A 17,277-nucleotide genomic window follows, 5' to 3' on the forward strand; every position below is an offset into this window, starting at 1 on the left:
ATATGTTTGGCACTATATTAAAAATTAGGAAGTTACAATTTTATTTTAATATATCAATTTCCGACGAAAACCCACTTGCCACATATTATCTTATATCGACTCTCATTTTGACTCTCGCCTCGAATCCCTTCCCTAATCTCGTGTTGAATCTCGTTTCGAATCTCGTTTAGAATCTCATGATTTTTCTGTATTAAATATATCCATTAACGACGAAAAACACTATCATAATAAAAAGTTTGTTCAAATTGCCAATCGCCTTGGGAATTGAATGATTTTTGTTTGTTATTGATCTTTTCTATGATGATTATTCTAATTTGATTTTTTTAAGTTTAGTTGATAATTGTTTAAAATCATATGACCATTTATAATCAATGAAACAACAACAGATCTTCCACAAGAATACACATTTTTTATAAAAGAGAAACACGTCTTGAATAAAATTTATCTCTAAACTGGTGGCAAGTAGAAAATTCCCTACCAGTCAGACAAAAATAGAAATCGAATAATGAATTTGAAAACAAATTTCTTTGTCTTATGGAGCTTTAAAATTGATATTAAAGCATCATTTCTGTATTTTATACTATTATATAAAATATTATGAAAGAAAAACAAGGACAATACTTTTGAAAATTAATGGTAATTGATGGAAGTTAACATCTAAAATTCATAACCCTTATATAGTATTTTTTACAATATTCTCAAAATTAAAAGTTTTTATTTTATTCAAGAATACCAATTTTTTACAAAAAAAGTATTTGTCACATTTCACCTTGTCTCAAATCTCGTTTCGACTCTCGCCTCGAATCACTTCCTCATCTCGTTTGGAGCCTCGCCTCGACTCTCGTTTCAAACAATTGCTTAAAAATCATCAGCGTTTTTTGAAATCTACTTATTTTTGTAAATTTTAATTTTCGACAAAAAATACTAAAGCAATATGAAATCATTGAAGCTTTCAAACATTGAATTAAAATCTGATGAAATACAAACCGAGATATCAATTAAGATAGAAAAGAGATTAATTAATTCAAATCAAATGAATTAATCAACACGCAAGTTTTCAAGGTTGAAAGAATGAAGAGTAGTTTTGCTCTTAAAATATCTTATCAGTGATCATTGATCAGCCAACTAGTGACACCATTTTCTATTCTGAAAAGTCATATCAATTAAAATCCTATAAATAAAAATAGAACTCGTATAAAAATTTAACGAGCCTTCGAGTGGACGACGTGTTGAATTTATGGAACGTAAATAATAAGATTAGGTTGATAATAATTGAATGATCTTAAAGGTGATGAACTTGTTGAAAGGAATTGTTTGATCGGTTCTTTCAAGTTTTGAAGATGCATCCCGATCGCTCAGATTGAAGAAGAGAGAGTGAAAGTGAAAGGTCAGGATACGCGGGGTCATTCAAAACAACGCTTTTACGATCCATTACATAAGTGACCTATAACATTACGTATATTCTAAATGGCTTTTATCTTCAGCGCTCTATCTCTCAAAGGTAGAATCATCAGATCATTCAAGAAAGTTTTAATTGGATGCAATGGTCTGGAAAATTTAATTTATTTCCGACCTTTGTTTATTTAATTGGGACGCATTTTACGCAATCCTTATTTCATCCACAAGGAAATCCATTTTGCGACTCGAACTGAATAAGAAATTTATTTTAACTTCCTTTCTTAAAAATTGTGTTTATAAGATGCTGAATGTCTGCAAGATTACTCTTAATTATATGGGATTACCCTAGACTATATCTATATACAGAATTACTTTGGATTTCATACTGCTATAGTTTATTTTTAGCTTGCAAAATTGTTGGATTTTCAACAGTGTAGATAAAATTTAAACTAAATAGTTCAATTTTCAACCAAGAAGATTAACCTTTTCACGAGAAAGTCCAATTTTTAACAAAATACATCAATTTTCTATGAAAAAGTTGAATTTTTGACTAAAAAATATAAAATTTTCACTAAAAGTTGCATAGTTTAATTTTTCATCGAAAATTTCAATTTTTACCAAAGAAGAAACTAATGTTTAACAAAATCAATCAATTTTCAACCAAAGACATGAATTTTGAACTTGAATATTTGAATTTCAGTTCAAAAAACATATTCAGTACAAAGAACGATTTTTAAACAAAATAATTAAGTTTACAGCAATTTTTTAACAAAATAGTTAAATTTTCCAATAAAATAGTTAAATTTTAACCTAAAAAAATATAAATTTTCCACTAAAGCTAAAATAGCTCAATTTTTAGTGAAAAAATTTAATGTTATCCAAAAAATAAATGAATTTTTAACAATATAGTTAAATTTTCAACCAAAGAGATGCATTTTTTACTCAAATAGTTACATTTTCAGTCAGAAATACATATTCAATAGAAAAAAAGATTTTCCAATCATATACATGACGTTTCAGCCAAATAGTTGAATTTCAAACTAAAATTTATAAATTAGTTAAATTTTTCCCAGAATAGATGGCACTTCATAGTTTTTAGTACAAAAATACATTAATATGCAAACAAAAAAATAAAGCAAACTTATAACAAAATAGTTCAATTTTTGATCAAATTGTTCATTTTTAAACTACAAAAATAAATTTTCAAGCAAGAAGATTAATTTTCTAGCAAAATATACAAATTTCCAACAAAATACAAGAATTTTCAACAGCAAAGAAAAATTTTCAGCAAAAATCACATTGTTAAATTTTGTAGTGAAAATAATTTTGTTTTAAATCAAAAAACGAATTTTTAAGGATATAAGTGAATCAAAAGATGAATTATAAAGAGTTTTTAATAAAAGCAGAATGTCTTTCGCAAAATTCTTTCATTATAAACAAATTAGAACAATTTTTAACCAAAAAAATTGATTTTAACGAAGAAAGGAAAAGGTATAATTTTATTCCAAAGAATAAATAATTTCGAAACAAGTAAGTAAATTATTTAGCAAAAAAAGGAGAATTTCGAACAAAATACGTGAAAAACTAAGAAAGAAACATTATCACCAAAAATTAAATAGTTGAATTTTTTAATAAAACAATTAATTTCAGCAAAATAAATTTATTTTAAATGTTTAATTTTTCAACCCAACTAAGTTTTTAACAAAGTAGTTCAACTTTCAACCAATGTACCTATTTTATTAAAAATTATTCTTTTCTGGCAAAAAATTAATCTCTCTGGTTTTCTCTGAGAATTTAACTATTTTGTTGAAAAATTGTATTTTTTTTAATTCTGCGTTTTTTAAATTTGAAATCAAAATCTTGTTTATTTGAAATAATAATGACGTATCACAGTTTCTTAAATTTGTCGTTAGTAATTCATTTTTTTGGTCGTTTAAAAATTATATTATTTGGTTTAAAATTTAGTTTTTGGCTAAAATAAGATTTTGTTTCCTATTTTAATATTTGAATGTAAACAAAGTGACCATAATAATCAATTATGCAAGTGACGAAGCTTAAATTGTTAAGAAGGCGATGAACGAACTTTAATTTAATCTCACACACATCGTATTGATTAAATAAATTTATAAGATTTTGAGAGATTTGTCAGACTTAGGGGGATTAGTTACGAAAAAGGGCCTCGACAACTTTGTTTTGTGAATCAATAGTTGTATTTGAATAATGCATGTTGGTAAATAAAGATCGTCTGTTTAAATAATTTCTATTTGTAGATTATATATTTCGGAAAGTTTTTCTACGAGTAAAACAATATTTTAGTAACGAACAATAATATGAAGTTACAAATTCAAAAAGAAATGGAATTTTTTAAATAAAAGCTAAGTAGAAACATTCTTTGTGAGTCAGACAATAATAGAAATCAAATAAAAAATTTGAAAACCATTTTTTTTGTCTCGAGTATCGTCTTAAGTATTGTCACGAACATCGTCTCAAATATCGTCTCGAGTATCTTTTAGAATGTCGTCTCGAATCAAATCTCGAATATCGTTTTGACTTTCGTGTTGAAGATCGTCTCGAGCTTAAGACTCAAATCTCGATTCAAATCTCATCTTAAATCTAATTGTTCGTCTAAATTTCGTCTCTAATCTCGTCTCGTGCTTCATCTTAAGTCTCAAATCTCAACTTTAGTCTTGAATCTCAACTTAAGTCTCGAATCCCGTTTCTAGTCTTGAATCTCGTTTCAAGTCTCAAATCTAGTTTTGATTCTCGAATTTCGTTTTTAGTCTCAAATCTTGTCTTGAGTCTCGAATTACGTCTTGTGTCTCAAATCTCGTTTCAAGCCTTGAATCTCATTTTGAGCCTTAAATCTCATTTTGAGTCTTGAATCTCATTTCTAGTCTTGAATCTCGTTTCAAGTCTCGAATACCGTTTCAAGTCTTGAATCGCGTTTCAAGTATTGAATCTCGTTTAAGTATTGAATCTCGTTTGAGTCTCGAACCTCATTTTAAGTCCTAAATATTGTCTTGAGTCTTGAATTATGTCTTGTGTCTCCAATCTCGTTACAAGTCTTGAATATTTTATTATGTCCCGAATCTCGTTTTAAGTCTCGAATCTCGAATGGAGTCTTGGATCTAATTTTGAGTTTTGAATCTCGTTTTAAGTCCCAAATCTTGTCTTGAGTCTCGAATCACGTCTCGTGTCTCAAATCTCGTTTCAAGTCTTGAATCTCGTTTTGAGTCTTGAATATCATTTTTAGTCTTGAATGTCGTTTAAAGTCTCGAATCTCGTTTAAGTCTCGAATCTCACATGTAATCTCGAATCTTGTTTAAGTCTCGAATCTCACATGTAATCTCGAATCTCGTTTTGAGCCTTAAATCTCATTTTAAGTCCCAAATCTTGTCTTGAGTTTCGAATCATGTCTTGTGTCTCGAATCTCGTGTTAATTCTAGAATATTGTCATGACTCTTGTTCCTAGTCTCATTAAAAAATTGCAAAGAACGAATGGACACCCGACTGAAACTAAAGGGTTTCTGCGTGGGGCTTTAGCGTGTGGGATTCTTTTTGACACACTTAATTTCATGCTTTTGTAATAATTAGAAGAAAATCTTAGTTTACTGCTTTGACTAATAATTAAAATTATAACACATTTATTTTACATTGACGAAACAATAGCATTTGTTGTAAATTTTAACGACCTCGGACATAAAAATAGATTGAAAAGAGAAAATAAAATTTTGAAATGGTAATTGAGAAATGCGGATGGAAAAGTTGGATGTGTCTTATTTCCGCAGTTAGGACGAAGGAAAAGAAATTACAGTCCCTAATAATTGTGTTCGGATGGGTGAATGGGTACGACGAATTGCAGGTGGCAAAGGTATAATTATAACATCGGGGCCTGGGCTAAGTTGACGAAAGACGTTTGTAATAATGGCCACTGTGTCGAAAGAAACATTTAGAAAGAAGAATGGTTTCTTACAACGAGCACTTTCCCATTCTCGTCCTGGTGCAGTAGAATCGCTGCCATATTTTTCGTGTCCTGGTAGATGTCACCAACATCGGCACTCGACTGGAAAAAACAATTATTTCAATTTTATAATATTTTCTCAGGAAAGATTTTTGAAAATTATTTATTTATTTACATCAAAATTATATTTTGTCGCAAGCGGGTTTAAATTAAATTAATGATATGGAAGAAAGATAAATAAAAGAATAATTTTTTTGCAACTAAGAAAAAAACAGGCCACTAAGTCTGACCTAGTTTTTAAATTAAAATAGAAAAATAATATCAATGAAAAAATTTTGTTTTACAGTATCTATAAAGTGATGTGATAGAAGCGTAGAGCAGGCACAATATTTTTTATAAATGATGAAAATTAATATTTGATATTTTATTCAATATATTGAGATTAAGTTAAAATTGTTTCAAGTTTTACATTTTATATTTGAAGTTTAATTATTTTTGTTTAAAGTAACATATTTCTAGTGAGAAAAAGCTAAGATAACATATTATTATCGTTCAAATGTTTTAAATATTTTTTTAGGATATATTTTGATTCTAAATTGGATTTTTTTTAAATAACAGAATAAAGAACTCCTCAAATGAAAAGTATTTTTTGAAACCTAATGCTGAAAAAATGTCTTTTTTTTATTCAATGGTTTTTAATAGAATAATAGATTTCCAGTATAACACCAACATAACCTAAAATTCTACCAAAATTCTAAATCTACCCTAAAATTTAAATGATTAAAAAAAATTTTATGCTAATTTTTTACAAAAACGGAAACAGATCATATTATTTTGAATTGTAAATCTTTTAAGAAATTGTTGTCTCTTGCTTAAAATAACCAATTTTCAATCAAACAGCTTAACATAGTCTAAAAAAGTAAAAAAAATTTGAATCTAATTTGTGAATATTTCATAACATTTGAGATATTTTAGGGCATTTTAAAAGGTTTCAAGGAATTTTTAATAGATTTGTAAAATTCCAAGGGATTTAAAAATATTTTAAAGGATTATAAATATTTTTGGGTATTTAAAACGACTCTAGGAAATTTCCTTTAGACTTCCATAATTTAAAAAAATTTCAAAACATTTGAAAGATTTTGCGGCATTTCAAAAGATTTCAAGGAAGTTATAATTGATTTAAATCATTCTGAGGGATTTTAAAGGATTTAAAAGATTTTTTGATATTTTTAAAGATTCCAAGGAATTTCCAAAAACTCTAAAAAAAATTTGAAAGGAAAAAGTATTTTAGAAGCTTTAATATACAAGTAAAGGGATGCAAGGTAATGCAAACTAATGTAAAGTAATGTAAAGTAAAATGAAATGTAGGAAAGTAAAGTAAAGTAAAATAAATTCGAGGTGGAAACAACTCTGGAAACCCAATAGCGTCTTTCTAGTATTTTTGAGTAATCCCATTATGGCGGAGTAATCCAGAGTAATCCACTTATAATCCAGTGTAATCCACATATGTTTGGATGAAACCCACTGGTAATCCAGTTAAATCGAAGTAATTTTGGTGAACTAAGTAATTAATTTGTTATCCAGAGTAATCCCAATATTCTGGAATATTCCTTTGTAATCTGGCGTAATTCAATTGTAATCCAGAGTAATAGAGTTTTAATCTAAAATAGCACAGTTGCAATCTATTGTAATCCACTTGGAATACAAGATAATTTCATTATTCCGCAGTTATCCTGATTTCATCGGGAGTACTTTACTTCTAACCCTAAGTAATTCACTTAAATACAAACGATTAAGAGTAATCCAGGTAATACAAGTAATACCAGATAATTTGATGTATTTTTAGTCATCCAAGTAATTAATTTGTAATCCACAGTAATCCAATTATTTAATAGTATTTTGCATAGGTAAAAATTCATGCATTTTATTAAAAATGTGTAGGAAATTCGCCAATTTTCTTCGAAAAAATACTTTTTTTAGTGCAAAATTTCAATTTTTTTGCGGAAAATTTGTTGTTTTGGTTTGAGAATTCAACTATTTGGGTATAAAATTCCTTCTTTGGGATTTTGTTTCATTTTTCGTTTAAAATTAAACTTTTTTAGCTGATCTACTTTATTAAAAAATTCATTTTGATAGATGAAGATTCTTAATTTTAGTTGAAAATTTGACTTTTTAGTTAATAATTCTTTTAGTTTTAATTTCGAGTTATAGGTGAAAAATTAGGATTCTTGCTTGAAAATTTATCTGTTTGGTCGAAAATGAAATAATTTGGCCAAAAAATCGAATGTTTTAATTAAGTTTGAAGTATTAAAAAAACGCATCTGATATGACAGAATATTTATCTTTACGCATTCAAGTAAATATTTTTGTTAAAAAATTGACCTACTTTGGTGGAAAATTCAAGTGTTAATTAATTTTATTATTCCAAAAATAATTGTATTTAACTAAAAATGTCTATTGTATCTTTTTTACTTTAAATATATATTTTTTAGTTGAAAATTCTACCAATGTGTTGATTATTTATGTATGATGTTTGGAATTTGCTCTTTTTGGTCAAAAATTAATTTTTCCGCTTGCATATTTATCTTTTTGTTTAAGAATGTAAATACTAAGTTAAAAGTTTAATTTCTTTTTTAAAAATCACTTTGCGGTTGGAGATGCATCATTTTAAGTTAAAGCTCGTGTATTTAGATAAAAATTTGAATATTTTTTAAAATAATTTTTAATCTTCAATTATAAATTGATTTTTAACTGAAAATTTACCTATTCATTTTAAAGATTAATAATTTCAAATAAAAATTCATCTTCATGGTTTAATATTTAACTATTTTGTTGAAATTTCGTTTTATTGGTACAAAATTAAGATTTTTGCTTGAAAATGTAACTGTTTAGACGGAAATTAAATCATTTTGACCAAAAATCAACTGTTTGATTAACATAAAATAAAAAAAATGCGTCCGTTTTATGGAAAATTTATCTTTATGACTGTAACTGAATATTTTGGGTTATAAATTGAACTATTTTAGAAGAAAATTTAAGTTTTAGTTCATTTTTTATGTTCGAGAAATAATTTTATTTTAAATATAAATGTAAATGGTATCTTTTTTACTGTAAATGAATTTTTTATTTAAATATTCAACCGCTGTTTGATTATTTACATATCATGTTTAAAATTTGTTTTTTTTTTTGTAAAAAATAAAATTTTTCGCTTGAAATTTATCTTTTTGGTTCAAAATTGAACTACTAAGTTTCAAGTTTAATTTCTTTATTGAAAATTCAATTGTTTGTTGGAGATGTATCATTTAACATAAAAGTTCGTGTCTTTAGATACAAATTTTCCTATTTTGTTGACTAATTATTAATCTCTAATAATAAATTGATTTTGAACTGAAAATTGAGCTATTCCCTTGAAAGGCTCATAATTTTTAAATAAAAATTTATCTCCTGGGCTTAAAATTTAACCATTTTCTTGAAAATTTGTTTTGTCTAGTAAACAGTCAAGTTTCTGAGTTCAAAATGTAAATATTCTATTCTTGGTCGAAAATATATCTTCTTTAATTGAAAACCAAACTATTTCACTGAAAATGAAGCTTTTTTATTTGAAAATATATTTATTTTGTTGAACATTCATCTTTTTCGGTATTAAATAATTCTTCTTGCTCATAATTATTGTTTTGATTGAAAATGCAACTACTCAGTTAAGAACTTATCGTTTTTCTCAACAACTCAAAAATGTAATTGAAAAATTATCCTTCTTGGTTGAAAATTCGCGTGGCTTAGGACGAGTACTCGACCCTAAAGTGACGCAATCCAGAGTAATCCAATGCAATCTAGAGTAATTCCGTGTATAGAGTTAATCCAGGGTAATCAGTCATAATTCAAAATGCTCGCCCCAATTTTAAGGAGTTGTTTCCCCCTCGAGGAAACTAAAGTAAAATCATTAGTATTAAAATAAAAGTTGTATCGCTCTTCACGCTAATTTATCTCTGCTTTCATCAAATACAAAACAGACTGAAAGTTCGAAAAAACTTCGAAATCTGCAAATCACACAGTGAGATAAAAATAAAAAAAGGATCAAAGGATAAAAGTTTAAAATAGTATAAAAGTCTTAAAAAACAAAAAAATCTGTAAAAATTCTCAAGAAATGCAGATTGTAATGACTCAGATGATTTTGGTACACTTACTTCTGGCACTTTCTCATAATGAAGTCCATCTGGTTGAGAGTTATTTCTATTGACTGTCCACATTGACAAGTGTTCTCCTGACCACAGACGCTCTGTTGGCTTCAGGGACAGATTGAAGTTTTTCCCGAAAGCCTTGAGGTGCACTTCCTGTTTTGCATCCGGACTTCTCTTGTGCACCGAATGTAATACTGGTACCACTTCATAAATTGGTACTGAAATTTAAATTATAAATGAAATCTGACTTGAGGTTTACAACTTCCGAAAGACAATAATTATGTAAATTAGACATCCTTTAGATCCCCATGGATGCTTGCATTTGTGAGAAATGTAATTGCACGTGATCCAAGAAAGGAATTCTAAATGGCATAAATCAGCTTCCGGGGGAAAAAATATTTTATGGATTGAAATTTTGGTTACGTGAATTATGTTGCATATTATGAATATGAATGATTTTTAAAAAATGGACAGAAAGTCTCTTAACAATTTAAATGAGAGCTTTCATTCTTGCAAGTAGAAAAGGTCTCTCCGAGTCAGACAGTAATAGAAATCGGATAATGTATTTCAAAACAATTTTTTTACGTAATTTTTAAATTAATATTAACACATAATTTTGATATTTTATAATATTTATTATATAAAATGAAAGAAAAGCAAGAACAATTTTTTTTAATCATTTTTTGAAAATTGATAGCTTACAAACATACTTAATACATAATAGTTTTGTAGAATATAGAGGCAAACAAATCGTAAAATTTTTGTTCGAAGAAAAAATAATTTCCTACCAAAATTCAAACATAACCTAAACTTGTTCAACATTTTAAGTTCGACTTAAAAAAATTATTTTATCCAAAATAACCGATTTTTTCAGAAAACAACGCGAATAAGCTTAAGCCTAAAATTGTTTGAAAAATTGCAGATGTTGTATGCAATCATATCCAGGGAAAAATGTGAGCATAATCTAAGATTGTCAAAAAAAAATTATTTTATTTGAAATCTAATTATTTTTTATTGAAAGTACCGTTTTTTCTATAAAACATCAATGAACCCAAAAATTGTGTAAACAAATTATTGATAATCTAAAAAAAAATCTTACATTAAAAAAAAATACCAGTTTTGGACGAAAAACACTGACATGACAAAAAATGTTTTTAGATATTAATTTTTCCTTAAAATTTATTGAGTTTTGTTTAAAATTGAAGACTTCTAATGAAAAGGTTAACATGACCTTCAATTGTTAAAAAATTGTCAATATTCTCGGACATTTTTATAAATAACTTTAATGAAAACCACTAGCTTGACTCACAATTGTACACATTTTAGTCTTTTTGGAAAATCTAATAATTTTTTTACAAAAAATATCAATGGTGTAAAATTCTAATATAACCTTAAATTTTTGTAAGTTGGTAACTTTTTTTAAAATACAAATATATTTTGATAAAAAATTCAATTTATAGTAACAAAAATACTAATATTATTCTAAATTGTCCAATATGATAAATTTCATTATTTTAAACAAAAATAATTAAACTTAGATCTAATAATTTTTATACAAATACACTAATTTCAGGTGAAATACCCCAACATAACCTAGACTTGTTGAAAAATTGATTCTTTGAATTCTAATAATTTTCTATGAAAAATACAAATTTTCGATAAGAAAAACTAAAATAAAATAATTAAAAAATTGTTCGAAATTGTTCATCATCTTTTAAGCCTAATGTTTCTTGTTTTATTAAAATAACCGTTTTTTGTTGATAATTTTTAGCATAACCTCAAATTGCTCAAAAAATTGTGTTTTTTCTTAAATCAACTGATCCTTGACTAAAAATATAGATTTTCGATGTAAATCGTGAACAGAATCAAAAATTATTCAAGAGTTTTAAATCTTCTTTGAAATAAAATTTTTGTCAAAAATTCAATGTTCATAAAAAAAGTAGAACTATCCAAAATTGAACATGATTCTGAATTATGTTCAAGTTATATATATATTTTTTTTTTTTAATACCAATTTGTGACTAAAAAATGTAATGTGACCAAAAATGAATTTAAAAATTTGAATCTTCTTTAAAATCTAAGAATTTTTTTTTTAATTTACATTTTTGATCAAACTAACTAGGCGTGTAAATTTGATTATTTTGAACAAAAATGATTAAATTTAATTATAATGATTTTTGTTATAAAACACAATTTTTTTGTGAAAAATAACTACATAGCCTAAAGGTGTTGACAAATTATACATATACTTTTAAATATAATAATTTTCTGTTAAAAGCACTGATAACTTATAATTGTAAAACTTCTTCAAAATCTGATAAATATACTGTTTAAAATAACCGATTTCCTGTGAAAAACTTTAATATAACCTGAAACTGGTCAAAAATTGAAAATCATCGACTGCAATAACTTTATTTTAAAATTATAATTCCTTATCTAAAACTCTAACGTAACCCAAAATAGTTTAAATTTGTAAATATCTAAAATAATCTTTTTTTTTATAAAAAATACCGACCGCAAATGAAAAGTATTAGCATAAACCAAAATTGCAAGAAGATTCTGAACCTTGTTTAAATTGTAATGATTTTTTATTAAAAAATCAATCTTTTATGTGAAATGCTAACCTAACCTAAAATTGTTGAAAAATTATCAAACTTAATTATTTTCGTTCAAAAAATTAAATTTTCGGTAAAAATTATAACCATACCGAAAATATAAATTCTTGAAAAAAGTTTAATTCTAGAAGTCTAGGAATTTTTAGTTAAAAATACCCATTTTCGGTTTTAGCGCAAACATAACCTAAAATCGTTGAAAAGTTAAAATTGTTGTTTTTTATTAAAAATACTAATTTCCAATCAAAAAAGCTAACACAGCATAGATTTTTTCAAAATTTTTATTCCTCTTTGAAATTTTCTGATTTCCAATTGAAAATCTTTTCTAAAAATAATAATTTCCAGCGAAAATAACTGATAGAAAAATTTCAAGTAATAATACTTTGAAGTAGAAGGCATTTATTCAGAACAGGTATTTATTAGGTAATTTTTTACTTGATATTATTCAAATTGGATTGTGTCACAATAGAATTTTTTCTTTCTTTATTTATTCAAATGGGGTCTGAGACAGAGAAGAATTTTTACATAGAAATAAAAGTGACAAAAAGTTATAGCAAGAAAAAGATCTTTTATAATTCCTTCTTTCTGAATTATTTCTTAAGATTTGTACAATTATGGTATTTCACTTGCATAAATTTATCATTTTTTATGGTTTCTAACTTGATGATTTCTTCACTATTCATTTAAAAACTGTTAAAATTACTTTAATTTTTAAGAATATAAAACATTTTTGATTAAATAACGAACAAAAGTAAATTATTATATTTGATAAAGAAATAACCCCCAGTAAAAACCGGATTTAGTAACGGAAATAGTGAATCGAAATTAGAAAACATTAAAAAAAAATTGCATCCAACACATTAAACAAATATTCATGCCTACATGAATTTTTGCAAAAGTTATGGGACCACTTTTAAATTTTAAATATTTAAATTGAATTTAAATTAATTGTATATCGATTTCAACCTGAAATAATCTAGAGATATTTTATGATGCTCTGATCCATTTACAAATTTAAATCCAGTTTTATGTAACTGAGCTTTCATAAATATATATCAATCGAAAATAATTTTATATAATTCTTAAAAAAGACACTTCAAAAGAAAAATTATGGCGAAACCGCTTCTTTCAATGGAAAAATAAAAATATTGGTTCTGGGAATATTCGCATATTTCTGTTAATCACTTTGTTATTTGCTTGTTTATGATTCTGATTTGTCAGATGTCTTTTTTTAGATGTTTGCTTTATAGAACGAATCGCAAAAAAATAAGACTGATGAAAAAGTATCTGAACTGGTTCTTTTACAGAAAATAAATCACAAAATAAAAATTAATCTATGCTTCCAAATAATCCTGATATGAAAAATAAGTTAGAATACATTCTGAGATGAAAGGAAACCACTTTAAAATAATTTTTATTTATTAAATTTCATCAATTTGAGAAGTAAATCATGAGAAATTCTGTAATTGGTCATTTGTTCTGTTAAAAAATATTCTTTATTAAAATGACAAAAAATTACAAGTATATTTCTTAAAATTATAATGATTCTAGAATATTTTTTTGAATCCATTATAAAAATCAGAAATTTAAAATATCAATTTTAATGCTTAAAAAGAGATAATAAAATAGTCAAAATTTCAAAAAAGGGAATGGTTATTTAATAAAAAGGGCCATTTTATAACATTGAAAAATACATACACACATTTTGAGAATGGCATAATACTTGTATTGCCTAAAAAGACAAATTCTAAATGTTAAAAAATACCTCAAATATAATTACTGAAAAAAGATTCAGTAAAATAAAAATTAACGAAATTTTTAACCACCGATTTTTAATTCCCGAAATTATTAAATTCTTCAAACATAAATTTGTCGACCATTGAAAATTTCCGAAAAAATTAATTCATCAAAAAAGTTTATTCCCGAAATTTGAAGACCGGATTTTTGAAATCACAAAAATGTCATATTCCCGAAATTAGTTAAGTTCACAATTTTAAAACTCTCAGCAATAACAAATACCTAAATTTCAACATTTTGAATTTTGAAATTTCGGCAGTTATATTTTCATTCGAGAATTATAAATTTTAAAATTTTCATTTTTCGAAAAATTTATTTTTTAGCCATTTTTAATTATTGTTAGTATTCCTCTACATGCAAGGCTTTAAAAATTCGACAAAATTATGGCATCCCTCGAAATTAGTTAATTTCACAATATTTCAAAACTCCAAAAAAATAAATAATTTCCAAATTTCAGAAAAAAAGTCATTGTGAAATAAAACGAATCATTTTCGAATAATGGAACATCAGGGATGAACTTTTAATACCGTTAAGGTGATTGTTAAGGTTTTTATTTTGTAATAAAACAGCCGAAATTTATTAAATAAGCATTGCGAATCGACTCTTTTATTTTCGCATTATATAATATTATTTTCAATAAAATATGTAACTTTTTGCAATAGATTATTTAAAAAGAGGGTTTCCAAATTTTTTAGATTTATTAATTTTAACTTTCTTAGAAAATAAACAAAATTTAATAATTTTTCCACACCTATTTTTTCATTTCAAAATAGATCATACCAAAATAAAAAATTTCAAGAATTTCAAATGATTCCGAAAATTAAAGTTAACGAAACTATTAAACTTAGGATATTTTATATTACAAAAATTATTCAATAACAGAAATCATTTAATTCCCAGAATTATATTTTTCCCGAAATTTCCATACCCAAATTTTTTAAATCTCGCAATTTGGCCTTCTCAAAATTAGTAAATTACAAAAATTAAAAACTGAAATTTTCCAAAAGAAAATAAAAATACCAAAAATATTTAATTTTGAAATTTGCAAATTCAAATTTTGAAATTTCCAAAATTTCATATTCCCAAAATCAGAAATTTTTTAAATTAATAGTTACACTTAAATTAAGGAATTTAAAATTTCCGAAATTTCATATTCTCATAATTTAAAATTCTAAGCATTCGCAAATTTCTGACTGTTCAGAATTTCAAAATTAGTAAATTCACGAATTTTCAAATTTTCAAACGTAGTAAATTCATGAATTTTTAGAATTCCAATAATTAAGGTTAAATGGTGCACTCGAGAATATCAAACTCAATATAAAGCAAAAGATTATAGTTTACTTTTTATTAGACAATTTTAAAATTCGGGTATTTTTATTTATCGGAAAATTTATGTTTCACTAACTTTGTTTCTCGGTATGTTTCCATATTCCGGACTTTTAAGATTCGGAAAAATTATGATATCCTTCCGAAATTACGAAATTAATTAATTTTGGAATGTCCGGAAACATAGACAAAAATAGTGTTCAACAGTTTGTATATATTAGAATAATAATTAAGTGTGCGAGTCCACGAGCTTTTTTCATCAGGAATTTGAAATAAGGGGTTTTAAACTTTCGAAAAATTTATAATTTTTGTAATTTTAAGTTTTTCTACTTTATTTGAATCTAACTTTTGGATTATTCAAATTTCTTTATCAAATAACTTCGGTAGGTTTATTTATTTTTGGTAGTTTAAAACTTTGAAAATCGTCAATGTCAGTAATTATATTTTTGGCGTTTTTTGCCATTCGAATTGTCCAAATTTTAAGTCTTCGAAAACTTATCGCAAATTTTTTTTTGTGTCAATCCCATAAAATTTAATTTTGGTTCTTACCTAGTTGTAATTCCCAAATTTCTTTAATCACAAAAAATAAAAGATACCAGAATCTGAATTACAATAACTCTCTCAGTTTCTGAAGAAAATCAGTCTTTCAAAAATAAATACAAAAAAAAGTAGTTGATTCCATTAAATAAGTTTATTACCAATTTATACATTACCAATACATACTTGTATATTAATTTTATATTTTCGAAAAATTATCGCAAATTTTTTTGGCTATCCTCTAAAATTTCATTTTCGTTTTTATCCAATTGTCACTCGCAAATTTCTACAAACGCAAAACTAAAAGATCCCAGAATCCGAGGTGGAAGAATACAAAAATGTATACTCCCAGTTTTTTAAAAAAAGGAGTGTCTTCAAAAAAAAATTATTACCAAGAGTTTTGAGTTTTCTGCTTCTACACAAAAAATGTTTTGCTATTGTTTACACCTCTTTAATATCAAGTTTTTAAGGAGTACATGCTTGCCTAACAATTTTATCAAAATTTTATATTGTCGAAAACTTATCACAAATGCTTAGTTTGCTATCCTCTAAAATTTAATTTTTGTCTTCATTCAGTTTTTATTCACAAATCTCTTCAAACGTAAAATTAAAAGATCCCAAAATACGAATTGAACCAAAACAAACTTTTACATTCCCAGTTTCTAAATCAAAGCAGTCTTTAAAAAAAACTGAGTGCCAAGAATTTTGAGTTTTCTGCTTCTAAAAAAAAAAATGTTTTACAATTGTTCACAAATCTCTTTAAACGCAAAATGAAAAGATTCAAAAATACAATTTCAACCAAAACAAACATTTACATTTCCAGTTTCTAACCAAAAGCAGTCTTCAAACAAAAAAAAACTGAGCGCCAAGAATTTTGAGTATTCTGCTTCTAAACAGAAAAAATGTTTTACAATTGTTTACGCATCTTTAGTATAAAGTTTTTAGGGAGCACATGATGTTATAATAATTTTATCAAAATTCGATATTTTTGAAAACTTATCGACATTTTTTTTCTGTTGTCCTACAAAATTTCATTTTTGTATGTCCATTATTGTATGCCCAATTGTCATTCTCAAATCTCTTCAAGCGCAAAATTAAAAGATCCCAAAGTACGAGTTGAACCAAAGCAAACATTTACATTCCCAGTTTCATCTTCAATATAAAGTTCTTCAGGAGCACATGGTGGGAAAATAATCTTATCAAAATTTTATATTTTCTAAAACTCGTCGTAAATTTTTTTGTCCGCTGTTCTCTAAAATTGCATATTTGTCTTCATCCAGTTGTCATTCTGAAATCTCTTCAAACACAAAATTAAAAGATCCCAAAATCCAAGTCGAACCAAACAAACATTTATACTTCCAGTTCCTGAATAAAAGCAGTCTTAAAAAAACAACTTATTACCAAGAATTTTGAGTTTTCTGCTTCTACACCGAAAAAATGTTTAACAATTGTTTACGCATCTACAATA

At 25.7% G+C, this 17,277-nt stretch overlaps 1 protein-coding gene across 6 annotated transcripts in view; it reads right to left on the minus strand.

Moving 5' to 3' along the window:
* The window catches only part of LOC117177796 (venom metalloproteinase 3-like), a 300,190-nt gene that overhangs the window by 66,822 nt on the left and 216,091 nt on the right, over positions 1 to 17,277 (minus strand). For all 6 annotated transcript variants that reach the window (XM_033368725.1, XM_033368723.1, XM_033368726.1 and 3 more), the window contains 2 exons: positions 9,544 to 9,755; positions 5,372 to 5,461 (listed from right to left, as the gene is read on the minus strand). In XM_033368725.1, the coding sequence (XP_033224616.1) occupies positions 5,372 to 5,461; positions 9,544 to 9,755 (302 nt within the window). The remainder of the gene's footprint in view (positions 1 to 5,371; positions 5,462 to 9,543; positions 9,756 to 17,277) is intronic.

The sequence above is a fragment of the Belonocnema kinseyi genome, chromosome 8 (genome assembly GCF_010883055.1).
Source record: "Belonocnema kinseyi isolate 2016_QV_RU_SX_M_011 chromosome 8, B_treatae_v1, whole genome shotgun sequence".
In the NCBI taxonomy this organism is placed as follows: Eukaryota; Metazoa; Arthropoda; class Insecta; order Hymenoptera; family Cynipidae; genus Belonocnema; species Belonocnema kinseyi.